Raw genomic sequence first — 18,712 nt, forward strand, 5'->3', positions numbered from 1 at the left:
TACCAAATTAGGGTGGGCCCCAATCCAGTGGCTAGTATCCTTATAAGAAAAGCAGAGGGACTTCCCTGGTGGTGCAGTGGTTAAGAATCTGCCTGTCAATGCAGGGGACACAGTGCAATCGCTGGTCCGGGAAGATCCCACATGCCACGGAGTAACTAAGCCCATGAGCCACAACTACTGAGCCTGCGCTCTAGAGCCCGCGAGTCACAACTACTGAAGCCCGCGTGCCTAGAGCCCGTGCTCCGCAACAAGAGAAGCCACCGTAGTGAGAAGCCCACGCACTACAACGAAGAGTAGCCCCCGCTCACCACAACTAGAGAAAAGCCCACGCTCAGCAACGAAGACCCAATGCAGCCAAATATAAATAAATTAAATTAAATTATCAAAAAGAAGGAATGATTGATTTATTGATCTGAAGGGGTGATAATGAGATACAGCTAACTGAGAAAAAGAAAAGAAAAGAAAAGCAGAGGCACACACAGGGAAAAGGCCATATGACGACAGAGGCAGAGATTGGAGTGATGCACCCACAAGCCAAGAAATGCCAAGGACTAGCAGTAACTACCAGAAGCCAGAGGAGACAAGGAAGGATCCTCCCCTGAAAACTTCAGAAGGAACATGGCCCTACCAAAACCTTGATTTTGGACCTCCAGCCTTCAAAATTGTGAGAAAATAAATTATTTTTATCTTAAGCTACTCATTTGTTATGGCTGTCCTAGGAAACCTGGGAAATACAGAAGGAAACACACTTCACATCTCTGTGGACCCTCAGTATGGATCAAAAGTACAGAAGTGGTCAGAAATACACCTTGATTATTCTGAATTCCATATTTTTTGGCTATGTGCTTTTAAGGTCTTGAGAGAGCCAAGAGTAGCACTTTGAAAGAGGAAGTGGCACTGGGACCTCCCTTTGAAAGAGGAAGTGGCACTGGGACCTCTTTCTGCCCGGTGCATATTGCAAAGATGAAACTGGGAACTCAAGAAACAAAGAACAAAGTGAAGTTTTTAAAAAACAAAACAGTAAAGGAAATCTCCGTTATTTTTCTAATTGTAATAGCTAGGGGCAATCTTTTACCTCTTCTGGCTTGGGAACTGTGCAATATAATTTCTGATTGTGGAATACATATGATTACGTTTTTTTCTTTCCCTACAGTAATTTAATTGGAGAATCTTGATGCCAGGTCAAATATAAACAGCAACTACCTTCTCTTGCTTTCAGCAAAAAGATTTACCTTATATAGGGAATACTTGGAAGAGTCTTACAAAGTAAGTTGTGCTAAAGTGAAATATCAACTAAGTGATTTCCTAGTTTTCCAGAAAGGTAAACCATAACAGTCATTCCAAAATATTTATTATGCCTTTAACACACATACTACCTAGGCAATTCAATACAATCAATTAGTAGAATACAAATATTCAATTAGAGCAGAAAATGGCAAAAACAGTCATGGGGAGGAGTTTCTTTTTTATTCTATTTACCCAGAGTAGCCTCTCCCACTACCATTTAGACACAAAACTTTCTTTTGTGTTAAAAAATCAAGTTGGTTTCCTAAACTGATAAAGCCAACTCTCCCAGACTCACATTCTAAGGTCCCTCTTGAAATAACTTGCTTGACAGACTTTATAATATCCCAACATTTGCTTTTATTTTTTAATTAATTTTTTTTTTTTTTTTTTTTTTTTTGCGGTACGCGGGCCTCTCACTGTTGTGGCCTCTCCCGTTGCGGAGCACAGGCTCCAGACGCGCAGGCTCAGCGGCCATGGCTCACGGGCCCAGCCGCTCCGCAGCATGTGGGATCTTCCCGGACCAGGGCACGAACCCGTGTCCCCTGCATCGGCAGGCGGACTCTCAACCACTGCGCCACCAGGGAAGCCCTAATTTATTTATTTTTGAAGTACTCATTAATTATCTCCCCTCATACTTAAACCATTTGCTCCGAAGTTACTCCTTTTAACAACACCAACAAAAATCTCAGTCATCAAGATATTCTTTCCCGTCCAAAAGAAATAGAGTCAGCACTTTCCCTTCCCCACAGCACCTGCATTCTTTTTGTGACCCAGTACATCTCTGCCTGCATGGGCTGCAACCAAAATCTGTAACTTCCCCAAGGCGTTCCGTCGGAGACTGTGCTGTCGTCTTCTGACGTGCCCAGTAAACAAAAGATTAAAACGCATACGTCTAACGTCGATGGAAGACAGGCAAGAAAGATATAAACCTAGCAATATGGATTTCAGTGAGATACTTTAAAAACAGAAATATTTTTGCATAAAGCAAGCCCAGGATAACAATGAAACCATCAGGAAACATGAGCAGTAAAGAGCAGATAGGGAGAGGCCAGTGATGAAGGAAGAATTCCCCTCTGACACAGTACCGAGTGTTAGCGAACATGGGAGCGTGCAGAGTAAAGGTGAAATACAAACACTTTGGAAAACAATTTAGCAATCTCTGTAAAAGCTGAACCCATGCCTACTCTATGATCCAGCAATCCCACTCCAGCAGGAATGCTGTTGGGGCATATGTGCTCCGAGTGTCATACGATAAAGTTCATAGCAGCATTATCCGGGAAAGCCAAAACTGGAAACTACCCAAATTCAACAGCAGAATGTGTAATACAATGAAATAGTACAAAGCAATGTAAGTAAACAAACTGCAGCTACACACCACAGCATATCTAAATGTCACAGATATAATGTTGAGCCAAGTTAGCCAGTCATAAAAGAATATAAACTATGTGGTTCTATGTACATAACATTTAAAAACAGGCAAAAAATAGAATATAGTGTTATAAGTCAGGACAGTGGATCTTCGGGAAGGAAAGGGGGCAGTGATTGGGGAAGCTCGCACAGAGTGGGGAAGCTCTGAGGTGCTAGTAATGTTCCTGTTTCTGGATCAGGATGACAGTCACGTGAGTTCATTTTCTGATCATTCGTTAAGTGTTCCATTTATGTTCTGGTTTTTTTCTCTTGTGTGTTATACTACACAATAAATAAATAAAAAGAAACCCCAGTCTGACACATTCCCACTAACCAAAGGCTGGAAAGAAATCAAACTGAGAGATTCCCGCCAGGAAACAGATACTGACGGCACGTAGCAGTCGAATTTCTTGCTTGCTGAAACACTGCCAGGTCTGAAAACATTAAGAAATTCGGGACTGCCAAGAAACTGAATTCCCTGGAAGACCTACCCTGGATGGAAACAAAGGTGAATTAGGTATCAGCTCTCTTACCAAATTTGGCAATAACCTATACTTTTAATCTAAATTTCAAAAGCAAACATTGATTCCTGAAACTTGCAAAACAGCTCAAATTTTTAAAGCATCCTGGTTTCCTCTTTTGAGCAATCATGGAAGTGCAGGGAGGCACAAGAGATCATTCAATCCAACCTCTACCATCCCAGTCAAGTGGACAAATAGACAAACACTCTTTAGAGTTCCCACTGCCAATGAATTCTGAGATGTTCCTCAGTTACCTGTTCTAGAATAAACAACCTTGACTAGGGCATAGCCTCTCCTGAGAGTAACCTTGATCTTATATGCTCCACTTCAAGCTCTCGTCCTGCCCCACACCTAAATGAAAAAATACCATAGGGCTTCCCTGGTGGCGCAGTGGTTGAGAGTCCGCCTGCCGATGCTAGGGGATGCAGGTTCGTGCCCCGGTCCGGGAAGATCCCACATGCTGCGGAGCGGCTGGGCCCGTGAGCCATGGCGGCTGAGCCTGCGCGTCTGGAGCCCGAGCTCCGCAACGGGAGAAGTCACAACAGTGAGAGGCCCGCATACCGCAAAAAAAAAAAAAAACACAGTAGGAGAATATTTATAAATAAAATAATGTGCAAAGTCTGGTCCGTTAAAAAATATAAATATACAAATACCAGAAGCTTTTGAATGAATATAACTATTACTACTAATTATCTCTGAGTGGTGGGGTTGCAGAAGTTTTGTTGGTTTCTTCTTTTCCTACAAAGATCTGTATTGCTATTTTAACAAGAAATATACTTTCTTTTCACAAATATCTTAAAGTATTTGCTTACCTTAGCTGATTTTTCAAAACTTAAGCCTCCATCCAGCTTAAAAAGAACTGTCATGTTGTACCCAGTCTGGTTTCCATGTCCATGAGGCCACCAAGTTTCTATAGTAACACTCTTTAAAAAAATAATATATCAGTCTAAGTAATCTGTGGCATATTTTCAGCAAAATAATATAGTAATTCAGAGCATCACATCAATTTCTCATAGACGAGCACAGAGCAATATAAATCTCTCTCCTTGTATTATGCCAAATTATACCAATCCATAGATAATATTTAAAAATCAACATGCTAGGAGTTTAGCATGGATTAATATACCAGAAGGGAAGGGAAATAACAAAATAACATGGGCATTCAGAAAAACAGCTCTTCCCATTGCAACACTCAGCTAACATGCATTCTACATTCTTAACATTTAGAATTGGACTTTGAGGTTAACTCTTCTTTCAAGCCCAGAACTAGAAAAGCGTTTTGAGTTCTTACTTTATCTGAACAGTTACTGAATGCTGATTTGCTCTATCCTTTTCAGCTCACAATTGTCAATTAGAGGAATAAGAAAAGGTAAAATCCAGTTCACTCCTACTTACGAAAGATCATAAGTTTAGAATTAGAATTCTGTATGTAGCATAAGTACCAATATTCAAAATAGTTTACAAATACCAAAAATAATCACAGCATTGAAGTATGATGCTTAGAATGTATTTTGGATTTAGGATACTCCAAATACTGCAAAAAAGTTAAAATATAACACACCTGACTTTTTGAGAGGAGAGGATGCCAAATTAATCATGTAACCTCCATTTTCTTAATCTTAAAATTTGGGAAAATCATTCCTTAGCTTGCACACACACAAAATGTATAACCGATTAAAAGTAAAGAAAAAAATGGAAAAAGTACACTTTTCTTTAATACTCAGGTCCTTTTTTCTAAGCATTTCTTTTGAACAACACTGCTTTTCATCTTAGTGCTTCTCGGGAAGTACCATCATTCACCTTGTCAATTTTCACAAAGAGTTTAACAATCCTTTCCCCATGCTGAAGTTCAACGCTGTTTGTCTGTTGTATTTTTAATTCAGGGATGGCTATAATCGCTTGACCCAAAACTGGCTTTGAACTGATAACATCAAAAGAAGACTCTATTTCAAGATTCCACTCCTGGATATTATTATCTAAGGTACAAAGAGAAAAAGAAAAAATACATATATATTATGTAGGATTCACTGAAAAAAAGGCCAACGCAGCTTCTAAACTATAAGTGCTCCACAAATGCAATCCTGATCAAAAGTTCAGTGAAAATTCTCTTTTAATGTTGAGTTTAATCCTTAATTCCGAAGAAGAATAACCAAAATTATATTTTTATATATACTTCTACTCTAAAAATGTTACAATCGTAAGTCACAAAAACTTTATAAATACGGCACAAATAGAAAATTACAAATGAAAAGATAACATAAATCTTCCAAGATTTATCAGTCTTGATTTATCAAACATACTTGCTTGTTCCTTTTTATAAAGTAAAAATACTGAGGGTTTTTAAGCCATATAATAAGTTAGAAACTTAGGTGTATTCAAATTAATCCAATGTGGAAAAAATAAAGATGCATTTTAAATGTAATTATTTATCCAATAAATGTATACTGAGAACCATCTAAGTGCCATGTTCTTTGCTAAGTGATGGAACTTAAACAGTCACCAGGGTAAATAAACATGGCCCCTGCCCTCATGAGCTAAGGGTCTAATGGGATGTGGACAAGTACAAACGTGTGATAATACTAGGATAGGAGAATTAAAGGTTGTTTAGAAAAATATTCATATTCCCTTTACCACATTTTTATTGTTCTTATTGTTCTATAAGGTAAATTCCACTACTATCATCATTTTATAAATGAGAAAACTGAGACAGAGAAATTAAGTAACTTGCCCAAGATCACACAGCCAGTAAGTGGCAGATGTGAACCAAGACAGTCTAAAACTAGAGACCTCGAAAACATTTAACCTCTAAATTCTGCCAACTCAATCCACATAATTTCCCCCAAACCACATCTTAGTGGTGCTCAGGAGTTTTACAGTGGGCAGAGGATCTTATTATATAGGAGAACATTTAACAATGTCAAGCTATGCTAGACATCAAATATGTCCTTTGGCTGAGTCTTTGACCAAAACAGCACAGATTCACAAAACTGGTGAACTAGAAGTATGCTGACAGATCACCTGGTCTACTTTCTGATGTGTTTGATTCCCTCTAGACCACAGGCTAGCAAACTATGGTCCTTGGGCCAAATCTGGACCACCTCCTATTTTTATAAATAAAATTTTATTGGAACACAGCTGCTATGGACTGAATTGTATCATTCCCCCCAAAATTCATATGTTGAAGCCCTAACCCCTAATGTGATTCTATCTGGAGAGAGGGTTTTTTTAGGAGGTAATTAGGTTAAATGAGTTCATAAGGGTGGGGTCCTATTCTGATAGGACAGTAGCCTTATAAGAAGAGGAAGAGATCCATTTCTTTCTTTCTCTCTCTCTCTCCCCGCACACCCCCTCAGCCCCCAACCACGTGAGAACACAACTAGAAAGTTGACCATCTACAAGCCAGGAAGCAGGCCCTCAACACAAAGCAAATCAGCCGGCACCTTCATCTTGGACTTCCCAGCTTCCAGCACTGTAAGAAGTCAATTTCTGTGGCTGAAGCCGACCAGTCTTTGGTATTTCGTCATGGCAGCCCAGCAGGCCAGACAGCAGCCATGCCCACATTTTACGTATTGTCTTCAGTCGCCTTCATGCTACAAAGGCAGAGTTGAGTAACTGCAACAAAGGCCATATGGCCCCAAAAGCGAAAATGCTCACTAGCTGACCCTTTACAGAAAAAGTTTGCTGATCTCTACCTTAATATATTTCCCCTGAAAGGCCATTCTAATCTGTCTTTAATATCTTTAATATAATGACAAAAACCTCTGCCTCCCTTTCTGCTAGCCTTGACTATTGGAAAGTCGTCCTCTACACTGATGTGAAATCCACTTTTCTTTCATTTCCACCTAGAGATTTTAGTTCTGCCCTCTAGGCCTCTCCTACCAACCAATAACCACCAAGTTCAAGCACGCTCCCTGGGACTTCCCTGGCGGTCCAGTAGTTAAGATTCCACCTTCCAATGCAGGTGGTACGGGTTTGATCTCTGGTCAGGGAACTAAGATCCCACATGCCGTGCAGCATAGCCAAAATTTTTTTTAAAAAGGCAGGCTCCTTGGCCGTTTCCTATCACTTCTTCAGCAGAGAATCAGCTGCTTGTAAGGGCCTCCAGAAGGAAGACAAACAGAGTAATTCCCAAAGGTTACTGGCAAAATTGTCCAGTTTCTATTGCTTCTAACATGGAAGGTTCTAAAGTAAATCGGCACCCCTCTGGAGCTCATCCTGTTAACTCCCTCGGGTGCCACTAAATGAAAACACTAAAGTTGAGGAATTAAAAACCCAACATGAGGATTTACAAGCCTATCGTGTCATTACCAAATACCCTACAACAACATATTCTGCACTCTTTTCTTCTTCCAAATGAAGTACAACCCTTCCTTCCAGGAGGAGAATTCCATGGAGAATTTCAGTAGTTTAGGTTCACAGAGCATACTGAGAGTCTTAAATAATAATTTTCCTGGTATTACCTGGTCACTTCTTTTCACTGGCTAATTTTAAAATGTATAATCTTATTTCTAGTTAAGGAGAGCGCCCCCTTATAAATCAAGATCCATTTCTAGAATGGAGCTTCCCAGCATATCTCTTCCAGCACTAACAAGTTATCCTTTCCTAAAGAATACCTATCACCCCCAGCTCTCCTGAAGTGGAATGCAAGATCATTTCAAAAATGGACAAAGTACCGGGGGTGGGATAAGAAAGAAGAAAGTTTACTAAATGACTTAAAATCCCCTCCCAGGTCTCCCTCTCAATGACACCAAGTTTTGCATCCTTCCTCACCCTGACTAATCAACCCTGGGCCCAAACAGGACAGGAACTCCTTATCAAAACAGGGTGGAGAGCAAGCTGATGAGCTCTCTCTACAACTTGAGGCCTTCCCTGGCCTGGAGCCTCAGCGATGTCCTAGCTGATGCCCTGCTCCCTGCAGAAGACACTACAGTCTATAGTTTGTTCCATTTAACCTCAACCAGGTGGGCAACCCAGGGCATGGCAGAGAATGTGGTTCTGGCCATTGACTCATTTTCAGATTCTTCCAAAGCTGATTCAGTGAGGTTTCTTCAAAAACAAACAAACAAATCACCATGAGTCTGACTCGGATGGGAATTTGTAGAAAGGGTAACCAGCCTCACAGCCCAGATGAACGTGTGCTGCTTCTTCATGCAAACAATCTTCAGGACAACTCCAATTTGTGTAGATGTGGCCAATACATTTAACCTTTTCTTCTGTTTTAAATTTATTTGGCTGTGTTGGGTCTTTGTTGCGGCACACGGGATCTTCGTCGCAATGTGCGGGATCTTTTGTTGCGGCATGCGGGGTTCTCTCTAGTTGTGGCATGCAGGCTCTACAGCACGCGGGCTCGGTAGTTGCAGCACAGGGGCTTAGTTGCCCCGTGGCATGTGGGATCCCTACCAGGGATCAAACCCGCATCCCCTGCATTGGAAGGTGGATTCTTAACCACTGGACCACCAGGGAAGTCCCAGTACATTAACTTTTAAAACCTTCTAAAATGTGCCAGCTCCTTTTATAGTCCCATATAGTCCACTTCTTTGTCAAGATGTGGTCAGGATAAAAATTAAAAAAAAACAAAAAACAGCTTTATTTGGTTGTCTAAGAGAAAAAAAAAAGTATAGGAAGACATGGAGGTAGAAAAATAAGAAGACGGATGAATTACATTAATTCAAGTGTGTCCATAACTACAGAAAGAGTTACTCTCAAACTACACCTTAAGCCTTGCTTTAACTGATTGTAATTAAGCCTCAAATATCAGTACCTTCATTTAATCATATATCTAGCTTCAAAAAAAACTGGTTCTTCCACACTTATACCCTCACTAGGCTGTAATGAGTGCTGTAATTTACAAACACAAGGAAAGAACTGTAGAATGTTAGAGGCAAAAGAAACTTGGCCATCTCCTAGTTACTTTGCAGTTGTGGTATTTGAGGCCTTGACTGCAGAACTAGCTCAAAGCTCCCGAGCCAGTGGACAGGACAAGGGCCCAGGTTTCCTAACTCCAGTGCTCTCTACCTTCCACTCATCTCCCACAGAGGCGCCTATCAAAAAGAAAGACACTAGCAGGCACGCACAGATTGAAATTTGCATATGAATAATGAGGAAGACCAAAAGCAAAGGTGCTTTTTGTCCTTCAGAATCCTAAGTCCTAATAGCAAATACGTATAATGTGAAACAAAGCATTTGAAGGGACTGTAACCATAAAATATTAGCCTCTTAATATGAGCGTCTTTCTAAAAAAGAAAAAACACTGAAATCTACAAACATAAAGAATGTGTCTGACCTTCCACTAAATGCATAATTACATGGTGCCACAGTTCCTCCATTTGTCAAAACACTATCTTTGTAACCTAAACTACCTGACAAAGGCATGACAACAGTTATGTGAGCATTTCTGCCAAACAGTGGAAATATATTTCTTGAATAATTACTGTCTGTGAAACTTGACAGGCACTATAAATTATACCCCAATCACAAACAGCAAAGATGTTGAATCTACTTAAAGAAACAAAATATACCCGAAGGTCACAGTTAAGAATACAGGATGGGGCTTCCCTGGTGGCGCAGTGGTTGAGAGTCCGCCTGCCGATGCAGTGGACGCGGGTTCGTGCCCCGGTCCGGGAAGATCCCACATGCCGCGGAGCAGCTGGGCCCGTGAGCCATGGCCGCCGGGCCTGCGCGTCCGGAGCCTGTGCTCCGCAACAGGGGAGGCCACAGCAGTGAGAGGCCCGCGTACCGCAAAAAAAAAAAAAGAATACAGGATGGCATTTGGAAGGGCTAAGAACCAGCAGGGACATGCAAGCACACTCAGGTCAGCATGGGATGAATCTGCAAACATTGGTGGACGGCTCATGTAAGATGTAAAAGATGCTTCCTCTCACTGGGGGGCAAGCTATTCAAACATGGCTGCCCTGATTAGCCCTACTGAGCGCCTCCCAGCTCCGCCTCCTACCTGCTCGCTTCATCTTGCATCTTTCATAGGTGATGCAAAGCTGCAATGAAGAGATAGCCTTGTGCATCTGAAGGAACAGCAATGACAACGAGCCACAGAATGCTGAAATTCAAACATAGGATACATCCCCATGCTCCTGCCAGAATTAGAGGACAGACTACAGTAGCTGCTTTTCAAAGAGCTAACAGCTTGCATTAGCCAGAAAAGCAGGCTTATAGTTAGTTACAACAGCTGTTTTCCCCTTCTTTCCCAAGCAGCAAGATCTCCTTGCCTATTCAGCAGGACAAAATCCTCAAAGATGAAATCAAAACAAAACAGACACAAAGCAAAATCCCGCCACCCACCCCCCCCCACCAAACAACATAAATTGGTAAGTTCTAGAGAAAAAAAAAAATCGACTTACACAACAAGGCAGCTACTCAGAGATCATTCAAGCAACCTACCTACCCATAAATATATTTTCGAGGGTGAATACCATCATTTTATGGGTAATGAAAAAGTGATTCAAAATGAATCACTTCATTTTGAATGAAGTGAATGCATGCTTGCATTCAAAAAGGAAAAAAGGAATTCAAAAAGGAATGCAATAAACAAGGCACTGAGCAAGACTGACAAATCTTTGCTACGTTGTAATATTATATTCTCTATATTAAGCTGTAAGCAAAGGGCAGCAATGACCTTCAATAAAGGCCACTGTTGGGCAGGCTAGGGTCTAGCTAGGAGCTAGGCCCACTCTTCCAACTCAAAGCCTATGTCTTCAAGAATGAAGAGATGGGGTGCTTTAGGCTAAGGCCGCAAGTAAATGTGGATACGGTCGGGAAGGCAGCATCTCTGAGGAACGGAATTGCCCAAGCACAGGTCAAAGACCCACAGCTCACCTCAGCTCAACAGGAAGATATACATGTTGAAAAACATCTCTATTTTATTTCTTTCTAACTGCGGTAACAGAAGATTAAACAATGCAGTGTTTCATCATACTTATTATATATTTGGACTTAATATGTCTATGTAACCTTAAGAAAAGTTCATAAAACTAGACAACCATCCCTCCCTAACAAATTTTAGGGCCTAATATGAACAATTTACATCAGATTACAAATATGAAAGACTTAGCATGGAGATGATCAATAAATGAATATATGTCTAGCTCTCTCTCACACACACACACACACAGACATTCAAATAAATATTTTCTAATGACGTTTTAGAGAAAGTCACATCAATAAGTTGGTATCTCTCAAAACCCAGATAAATGACAAGAGCCTAAGAGATAATGAGAGTAACTCTTGTTTCCCTTTGACCTCAGTATTTTTTCCAAATATAAATTTGCTTTTATTACCTTAAATATTAAGAATATGTGAAAATCATTTAGGAAGCTGAGGTTAGGGCAAAATCAAACAAATGACCAAAGGATATTCAAAAGTATAAAAGTTTAGAAACCACTATGCTAAGGATTAAGAATGCAGAAAAGAAAAAATATATATATATATATATATACATAAAGCAAATTAATTCACAAAAATTTCAAGTTAGTTTTTAAAAGTCTAACAGCCTTTTTTCTGTCATATTTTATACAATTGAACTGGGGAACTATGGTTGGTCATTTGGTCCTTAGGGTTAAACTCACTAATTTTAAATTAAGAAATAAATTAAACATTTGGAAAAGCAAAAAGGTTATTTTCTTCTAGCCTCAATAGGCAGAAAGCAGAAAGTGCTACAAAGTCAAAGTAGTTTAGCCTTTCATAATAAGCTGGCTGAAATTACTAGATACTAGATTAGTTTAACTGCTTTCTTCCCTTATTATAGAGACAATATAGGCTCAATATAAAAATTTAGAAGAATAAAATACAAACTATCTGTAGTACTATTATACAGAGATTAGCCACTGCTTGCATTAGTTTTGACTAACCTCATTTCACACTTAAATTTTAAAAATGAATACAGTATTTGATTTTAAATAAAAATTACATGTATCTATTTTTGATTATGAACTAATCCTTTTAAAAAATGTTTAGTAACTCTCAATGCCTGCCTCAAACTGTGTACCAAATAAATGCAAAAAGTATCCAGAATATATTAGTTTATTCTCTATTATTTTCAACTTCTAAGTTTCTATTGATTTCAGTAATGATTGCTATCTTCCAAATACAAACTGAAAAAAAAAATTCTGAAAAAATCCTAAAGGAAGTTCCTCTCCTAATGCTTTCATAAGTTTATGCTTCAATTTTCTCTATTACATCAAGTAACCAAACTGAAATCTATAAAATTAATCAAAAATATAAGAATTACTGCTTAATATGCACAGGACACATCTTCTGAACAGGAAAGATATTCTTCCCTATGTTAAGTACAAAATATACTGTAGTCATAAAACATCAAAAATGTAGTTGATATGGATAACTGATTACACCGAGTCTAAATTAAATTTTAAGCATCACTTAAATTGATTTAATTCAAATAAAATTCGCTCAGTCACTAATGGTGAATAAACTGAACCCTAATGACTCATACTCAGGAAGAAATGTTTAGCTTCATATTCAAAATTTTAAATTAAACTAGAGCAGTGTTATTCAAATTTTTTCAGATATCAGGATACCTGGAACTCACAGCACTTTTTGCTAACCACCTAAAACACTGATTAAACTTCAAAACTATTAAATAAATAACTTTTGGCAAAACCAGACCCCTTCTTACAGTAGGTTTTATTATATACACCTGAGAAAAATTACGGGTGGGGATGGGGGGGAGTGAACCATTATGTATTTGATTTCATAGCAAGGCTCAATTCGGGTTGAGCCTCTGAAGAAAAGTTTGAGAAACACTAAACTAGAAAGCTCTAAACAGCCACATTTATATGTGCAATTTACATTAGATCTTCCAATGCCTTTTAAGCATTTAAAAATGCCAGCAGCGGGCTTCCCTGGTGGCGCAGTGGTTGAGAATCTGCCTGCCAATGCAGGGGACACGGGTTCGAGCCCTGGTCTGGGAAGATCTCACATGCCGCGGAGCAACTAGGCCCGTGAGCCACACGACTGAGCCTGCGCGTCTGGAGCCTGTGCTCCGCAACAAGAGAGGCCGCGATAGTAAGAGGCACAGGCACCGCGATGAAGAGTGGCCCCTGCTTGCCGCAGCTAGAGAAAGCCCTCGCACAGAAACGAAGACCCAACACAGCCAAAAATAAATAAATAAATTTATATAAAAAAAAAAATGCCAGCAGCACCTAGTAACTTCCTCAATTATCAACCGTCTCTGATATGCTTTTGTCTTCTGCCTTTAGAAAACACAGATCTGGCTCTATCGAAGAGCAATCTAGGGTCACCAGGGCCCTAAAGACAACAGAACTCTTGTATGGGCACACCACATACTTGCTTACAGACTTCATCTAGTTAGGCCTGCAAGGAACTGGACTGAGCATCATGAGTTATCATTTAAAATCCCATTTGCCTCCACCTTCGCCCTGATTTCCCTAACTTCTCAAATCCTTTGATCTCTGGTTTTCTGAACTACTGGGGCTGCCATCCCAAAGACTATGACACAATCTAGTTTGGCTTGATAATTGTTTATATTTCCCCTCCCCACCTCAACCAACTTGCAGGGATGAGTAAACACATTATACTTCTTTTCTATGCCAAATACACACAGTGCTGGGCAAAGAACTCAACAAATATTTGACCAGTTTTTAACCAATTCATTGACATCTATGAGATTTCTGAGGTTTTCTTTAATGCTCCTTTCAACTGAAAAAGTAGTATTCTTTACCTTATAAGAGCTTCTTTAATGCCTTGTCTGTCTTCCAGTTTATTTTCAACTCTTAACAAGGCTGGTATGTCATGGCCTTCAGAGGAGAAAATGTGCAGTGACAGAAAGTCAGCCCAATGATTTAAGCAAACCAAGAACTCAGCACCATGGAGTTTTGAAAGTGACTACAGGGGCAGCAAAAAGGAGTGCAAGCCAGCAGCCCAAATTCTTTTAAGAAACAGCTTGGGAGAACAGAGCTTCCTTCCTTCCCTCCCTTCCTCTTTCCTTTCTTTTCTTTCTTTCATTCCTCCTCTCAGTTTTTATTTTTCAGAATATGTTAAAAGGTAGGTACCCACCTACTTAACTGCTTTATACAGTAAATTTGCATGACAGGGACTTCCTTGGTGGCGCAGTGGTTAAGAATCCGCCTGCCAATGCAGGGGACACGGGTTCATGCCCTGGTCCAGGGAGATCCCACATGCCGCGGAGCAACTAAGCCCGTGCGCCACAACTACTGAAGCCTGCGCGCCTAGAGCCCGTGCTCCGCAACAAGAGAAGCCACGGCAATGAGAAGCCGGCGCACCACAACATAGAGCAGCCCCCGCTTGCCACAACTAGAGAAAGCCCGCGCACAGCAACAAAGACCCAACACAGCCAAAAATAAATAAATTAATTAATTTTTTAAAAATTTTCATGACAAATCAGTTTGTACATATTTTTCACTTTTCTAAATTTAATGTGCCATAATTTTTTTTTTTAAATAAGTCTCTGAAAAGTACAGTTGTCCCTCGGTATCCACAGCAGATTGCTTCCAGGACCTGCTGGAGATACCAAAATCCACTGATGCCCCAAGTCAGCCCTCCACATCCACAGTTCTGAATCGATGGATTCGACAGACCTCGGATCATGTAGTACTGTAGTATTTGTTGAAAAAAATCCACACATAAGTGGACCTGCACAGTTCAAACCCATGTTGTTCAAGGGCCAACTGTATATATATTCAAATTATAAACCCAATTTTTATAACATAGAGGAGGCTCAAAAAAGAAAAACAAGAAATCACAGCTCTTAGCTTACCATATATGGGGGTAAATGTGAAGTAGTTCAGATGACAAATATTATAGGCTTCAATTCTAACATCTTTCCAGATGCCCTGGGTAGGAAAGGAAGGCCCCCAGTCCCAACTAAAGGAACACTGTGCCTGCAATTTTAAGGGAAAAAAGGAAGATCGACTCTAATTACCATGAAACTTAAACATTATGAAAACCTTTTTCTTTTAAAATATTATGTACATGTGTACTAGTTTGCTAGGGCTGCCGTAACAAAATACCAAAAACTGGGTGACTTAAACAATAGAAATTAACTTTCGCATAGCTCTGGAGGCTGGGAAGTCCAAGATCAAGGTGTTGGCAGGTTTGGTTTCCTGGGCTTACAGATGGCCACCTTCTCACTGTGCCCTCACACAGCCTTTTGTATACACACACACAAACACACACACACATGCCCCTAGTGTCTCCCTCTGTTGTCCAAATTTCCTCTTATAAAGACATCAACCATACTGGATCAGCAGTAATCTTAACGGTCTCATTTAACTGAATCACCTCTTTAAAGACCTCATCTCCAAATAGAGTGACATTTTGACCTTACTGAGGGTTAGGACTTTAATATACAAATTTGGGGGGCACAGAATTAAGTCCATAATAGCGTGTGTGTGTCCCATATACAGCATCTAAAATGACCCAAAATGATCCTCTCCTGGTATTCAGGTCCTTGTGTAATCCCCTCCCCTTGAGTACAGATTAGACCTAATGAATCACTTCTAACCAACAGAATACAACAGCAGTGAGAGCACGTCCAAAATTAGGTTATAAAAGAGTGTACCTTCTGTTTTGGGTGCTCTGTCAGCTCTCTCTTGGCCAAGGGGGAAGTCAGCTGCCATGCTGTAAGGCAGCTCTGTAGAGAGGCCCACATGAGTGAGCCTGGAAGCCCATCTGAGGCCTGCCAATAACCACATGGGTGAGCTGAGGTAGGCCTCATCCAGGCTTAAGGTGACTGCAGCCCTGGTCCACAGCTTGCCAGTAACCTCATGAGTGACCTTGAGCCAGAGGTACCCAGCTAAGCCACACCTGCATTCCTGACTGACAGAAACTGTGATAATAAATGTTGTTTTAAGCTGATAAGTTTTGGTATAATTGTTACACAGCAATAGATAACTAAAAAAATAATCTATCAACCTAGGAAACATAGTTAAATTTGGCAGAAATGTTCTAAGACCATAAAATCTAATTATGTACATTTACTCTTCAAAAGCATATTACACTGAAGCAACACAATAGTTACTCTTTAAATTTCTCCCAAATATCTCTGCACCCACTATTATATTTAAATGTAATAACTATAAAGAATGAAGAAACATATTGAAAGATAAAGATACAACAGTTTAAGAAACTCTAACTAGAGTTTCTTGCCAACTCCTATTTCCTCCAGTATGAATTCAGAAATCCTGGTTTCTGAACTTACAGCCCAAAACCAATCAGTTCAACCGGGGCACAGTTGCAGAAGGCTAGTAATAAGAATCACTCATAAACATGAACCCTACAGTCTGGTGAAAAGTTTGATAAACCCAGGTGGTTTTTTAAAAAAATTGTAAAGGGGGAATTCCCTGGTGGTTCACTGGTTAGGACTCCACGCTTCCACTGCAGGGGGCATGGGTTCAATCCCTGGTCAGGGAATTAAGATCCCTGCAAGCATCGTGGCACAGTCAAAAAAAAAAAAAAAAAATTGTAAAGGTACATTATCAGTCACCTATCTTTCTTCTTTTTCCAACGTTATCTAAGTTCTGAAGCACTCCTCAAGAAGGAAACCTAGAAAGACAAGCTCTCTACAAAAATTTTGTAATTTTTGGTTCTTATTTCTTTTTCTTTTTTTTTTTTTTTGCGGTACGCGGGCCTCTCACTGTTGTGGCCTCTCCCGCTGCGGGGCACAGGCTCCGGATGCACAGGCTCAGCGGCCATGGCTCACAGGCCCAGCCGCTCCGCAGCATGTGGGATGCTCCCGGACCAGGGCACGAACCCACATCCTCTGCATTGGCAGGCGGACCCCCAACCACTGCGCCACCAGGGAAGCCCTGGTTCTTATTTCTAATTTTTAAATCCCACTGAGGGGGCAGGAAAGAGATGCCCAACTTCTGAAATACAACTGGAGTCTTCAAACAAGCATTTCATATGCCCTCATCCCATCCTCAAAGCTAAAGCCCCTCCATTGCGAGACTGGTACCTTGCGAATAAAGTTGACATGGCATTCGCCATCCTGCACACGCGGAGGGCAGTTGGGGGGCACGCTGTAGTGAGTGTGAACTTTACTCCTCTGGTCCGCATATATCACTGGTGACTGGAAATGCACCTCAAGGATGTTTACTGCTTGGACCACACGTGTAATATCAAAGCTCTAAATTAAAGGGAAAGAACAAATGTGAAAGTAGCCTCCTGTGTAAAATTTTAGATAGAGGCAGAATGCATGAAAGATGCATAAAATAATTGACATCTTTAGGTTTAGTCTTTTGGCAGGAGAAAGCGCTTCTCCAAAATAGTATAACTTCGTTGCCTACTTTTAGTTATAACTGATCACATTCTCCTACGCAAACATAGATTTCTAGGTTTTCTCCTGCTATTTTTACTGACAGATGATGGTTCTAGGCAAACAGCGCAAGCAGAGACTATCTTTAGCCCTGGAATGTCTGCTCTGGCTATTCACACATGGCTTTGAATTGCCAAGGATTTCCTAGACACTTCGTGATAACCTGACTCTCCGCTATGCATAGTATGTATTTCTAAGTCATAAGTTATTTTCGTTTTGATAAGTCTACCCTTGAAAGGGAAGGGAGATCAGGATACAATCTCTTAAGGTAACTGTTCCAGAAAGGAAGGAACATTTTCTTTTAAAATGGTTTGTCAACTGTCATTTCCCACGAAACTCTGGATTACCAAATTAACAGAGAAGGGAACAGCATTTGTCAAACATTGCCTATGTGCCAAAAACTAATACTGATCACTTTATATAATTAGCTCATTATATCCTCACAATAGTTCCATAGGGTTTGAGTGTCTTCATCATTCTACAAATATGGCAACTGAGAGATAAAGTAACTTACCCAGTGCATCCAAGGACCTGTACTTGCCACTCATGATAACAATGAACCCAAATACCTACAAGTGGTCCTTTTTAACCTGATGTCATTATGTACTTACATAGCTTCTGAACATGTTGTCTGTTTCGCCAACAGGAATATTATTGAGCAGGACTACTGTAACTGTATCGACGCCTTCAAAAACCAACTTTACTTTACGCCATTTGCTAAAAAAAGAAGATTTTTAAAACAAGATGTATAGAACATTAACTTAGATAATTAGCCTTTTTTTATTAGTTAAGAACGAAAGGAATAAATATTTCACAGAAAATACACATTCTTAGAAGGGAGTTTGCAATGAAATTTTCAGAAATATTGCTTTAATACATTTTTATGTTGAGTGATCCAGTTTAACTTTCTTCAAAATATTTCAATCACCATAAAATCATGAGCATGACTTCTAATTTCCATGCATTGACTTGTTTCCTAGAACTTCACAAATTCTTATAAGAACCAAGTTAAATAATAGACATAAAACATTGTCACAAACTATTATATTTACTAACACTAAGAGAACGCATTAACCAAGGAACAAGTATCTATGAGTAAACATTATGTGCCCAGCACTCTGCTAAGCCTTACAGGGAACTAAAACAGTCTCTGAATTTAAGGAATCTGCAA

General features: G+C 40.0%; 1 protein-coding gene across 1 annotated transcript in view; it reads right to left on the bottom strand.

Annotated features, from left to right (window-relative positions):
• MANBA (mannosidase beta) overlaps positions 1 to 18,712 on the bottom strand; it is a gene marked incomplete at its 5' end in the record, with an annotated part of 112,958 nt that overhangs the window by 85,018 nt on the left and 9,228 nt on the right. The window contains 5 exons of the mRNA XM_082653302.1: positions 4,028 to 4,138; positions 5,016 to 5,191; positions 14,983 to 15,106; positions 17,182 to 17,352; positions 18,153 to 18,258. Of these exons, the coding sequence (XP_082509428.1) occupies positions 4,028 to 4,138; positions 5,016 to 5,191; positions 14,983 to 15,106; positions 17,182 to 17,352; positions 18,153 to 18,258 (688 nt within the window). The remainder of the gene's footprint in view (positions 1 to 4,027; positions 4,139 to 5,015; positions 5,192 to 14,982; positions 15,107 to 17,181; positions 17,353 to 18,152; positions 18,259 to 18,712) is intronic.

Source organism: Grampus griseus (assembly GCF_964374135.1).
Source record: "Grampus griseus genome assembly, chromosome: 4".
In the NCBI taxonomy this organism is placed as follows: Eukaryota; Metazoa; Chordata; class Mammalia; order Artiodactyla; family Delphinidae; genus Grampus; species Grampus griseus.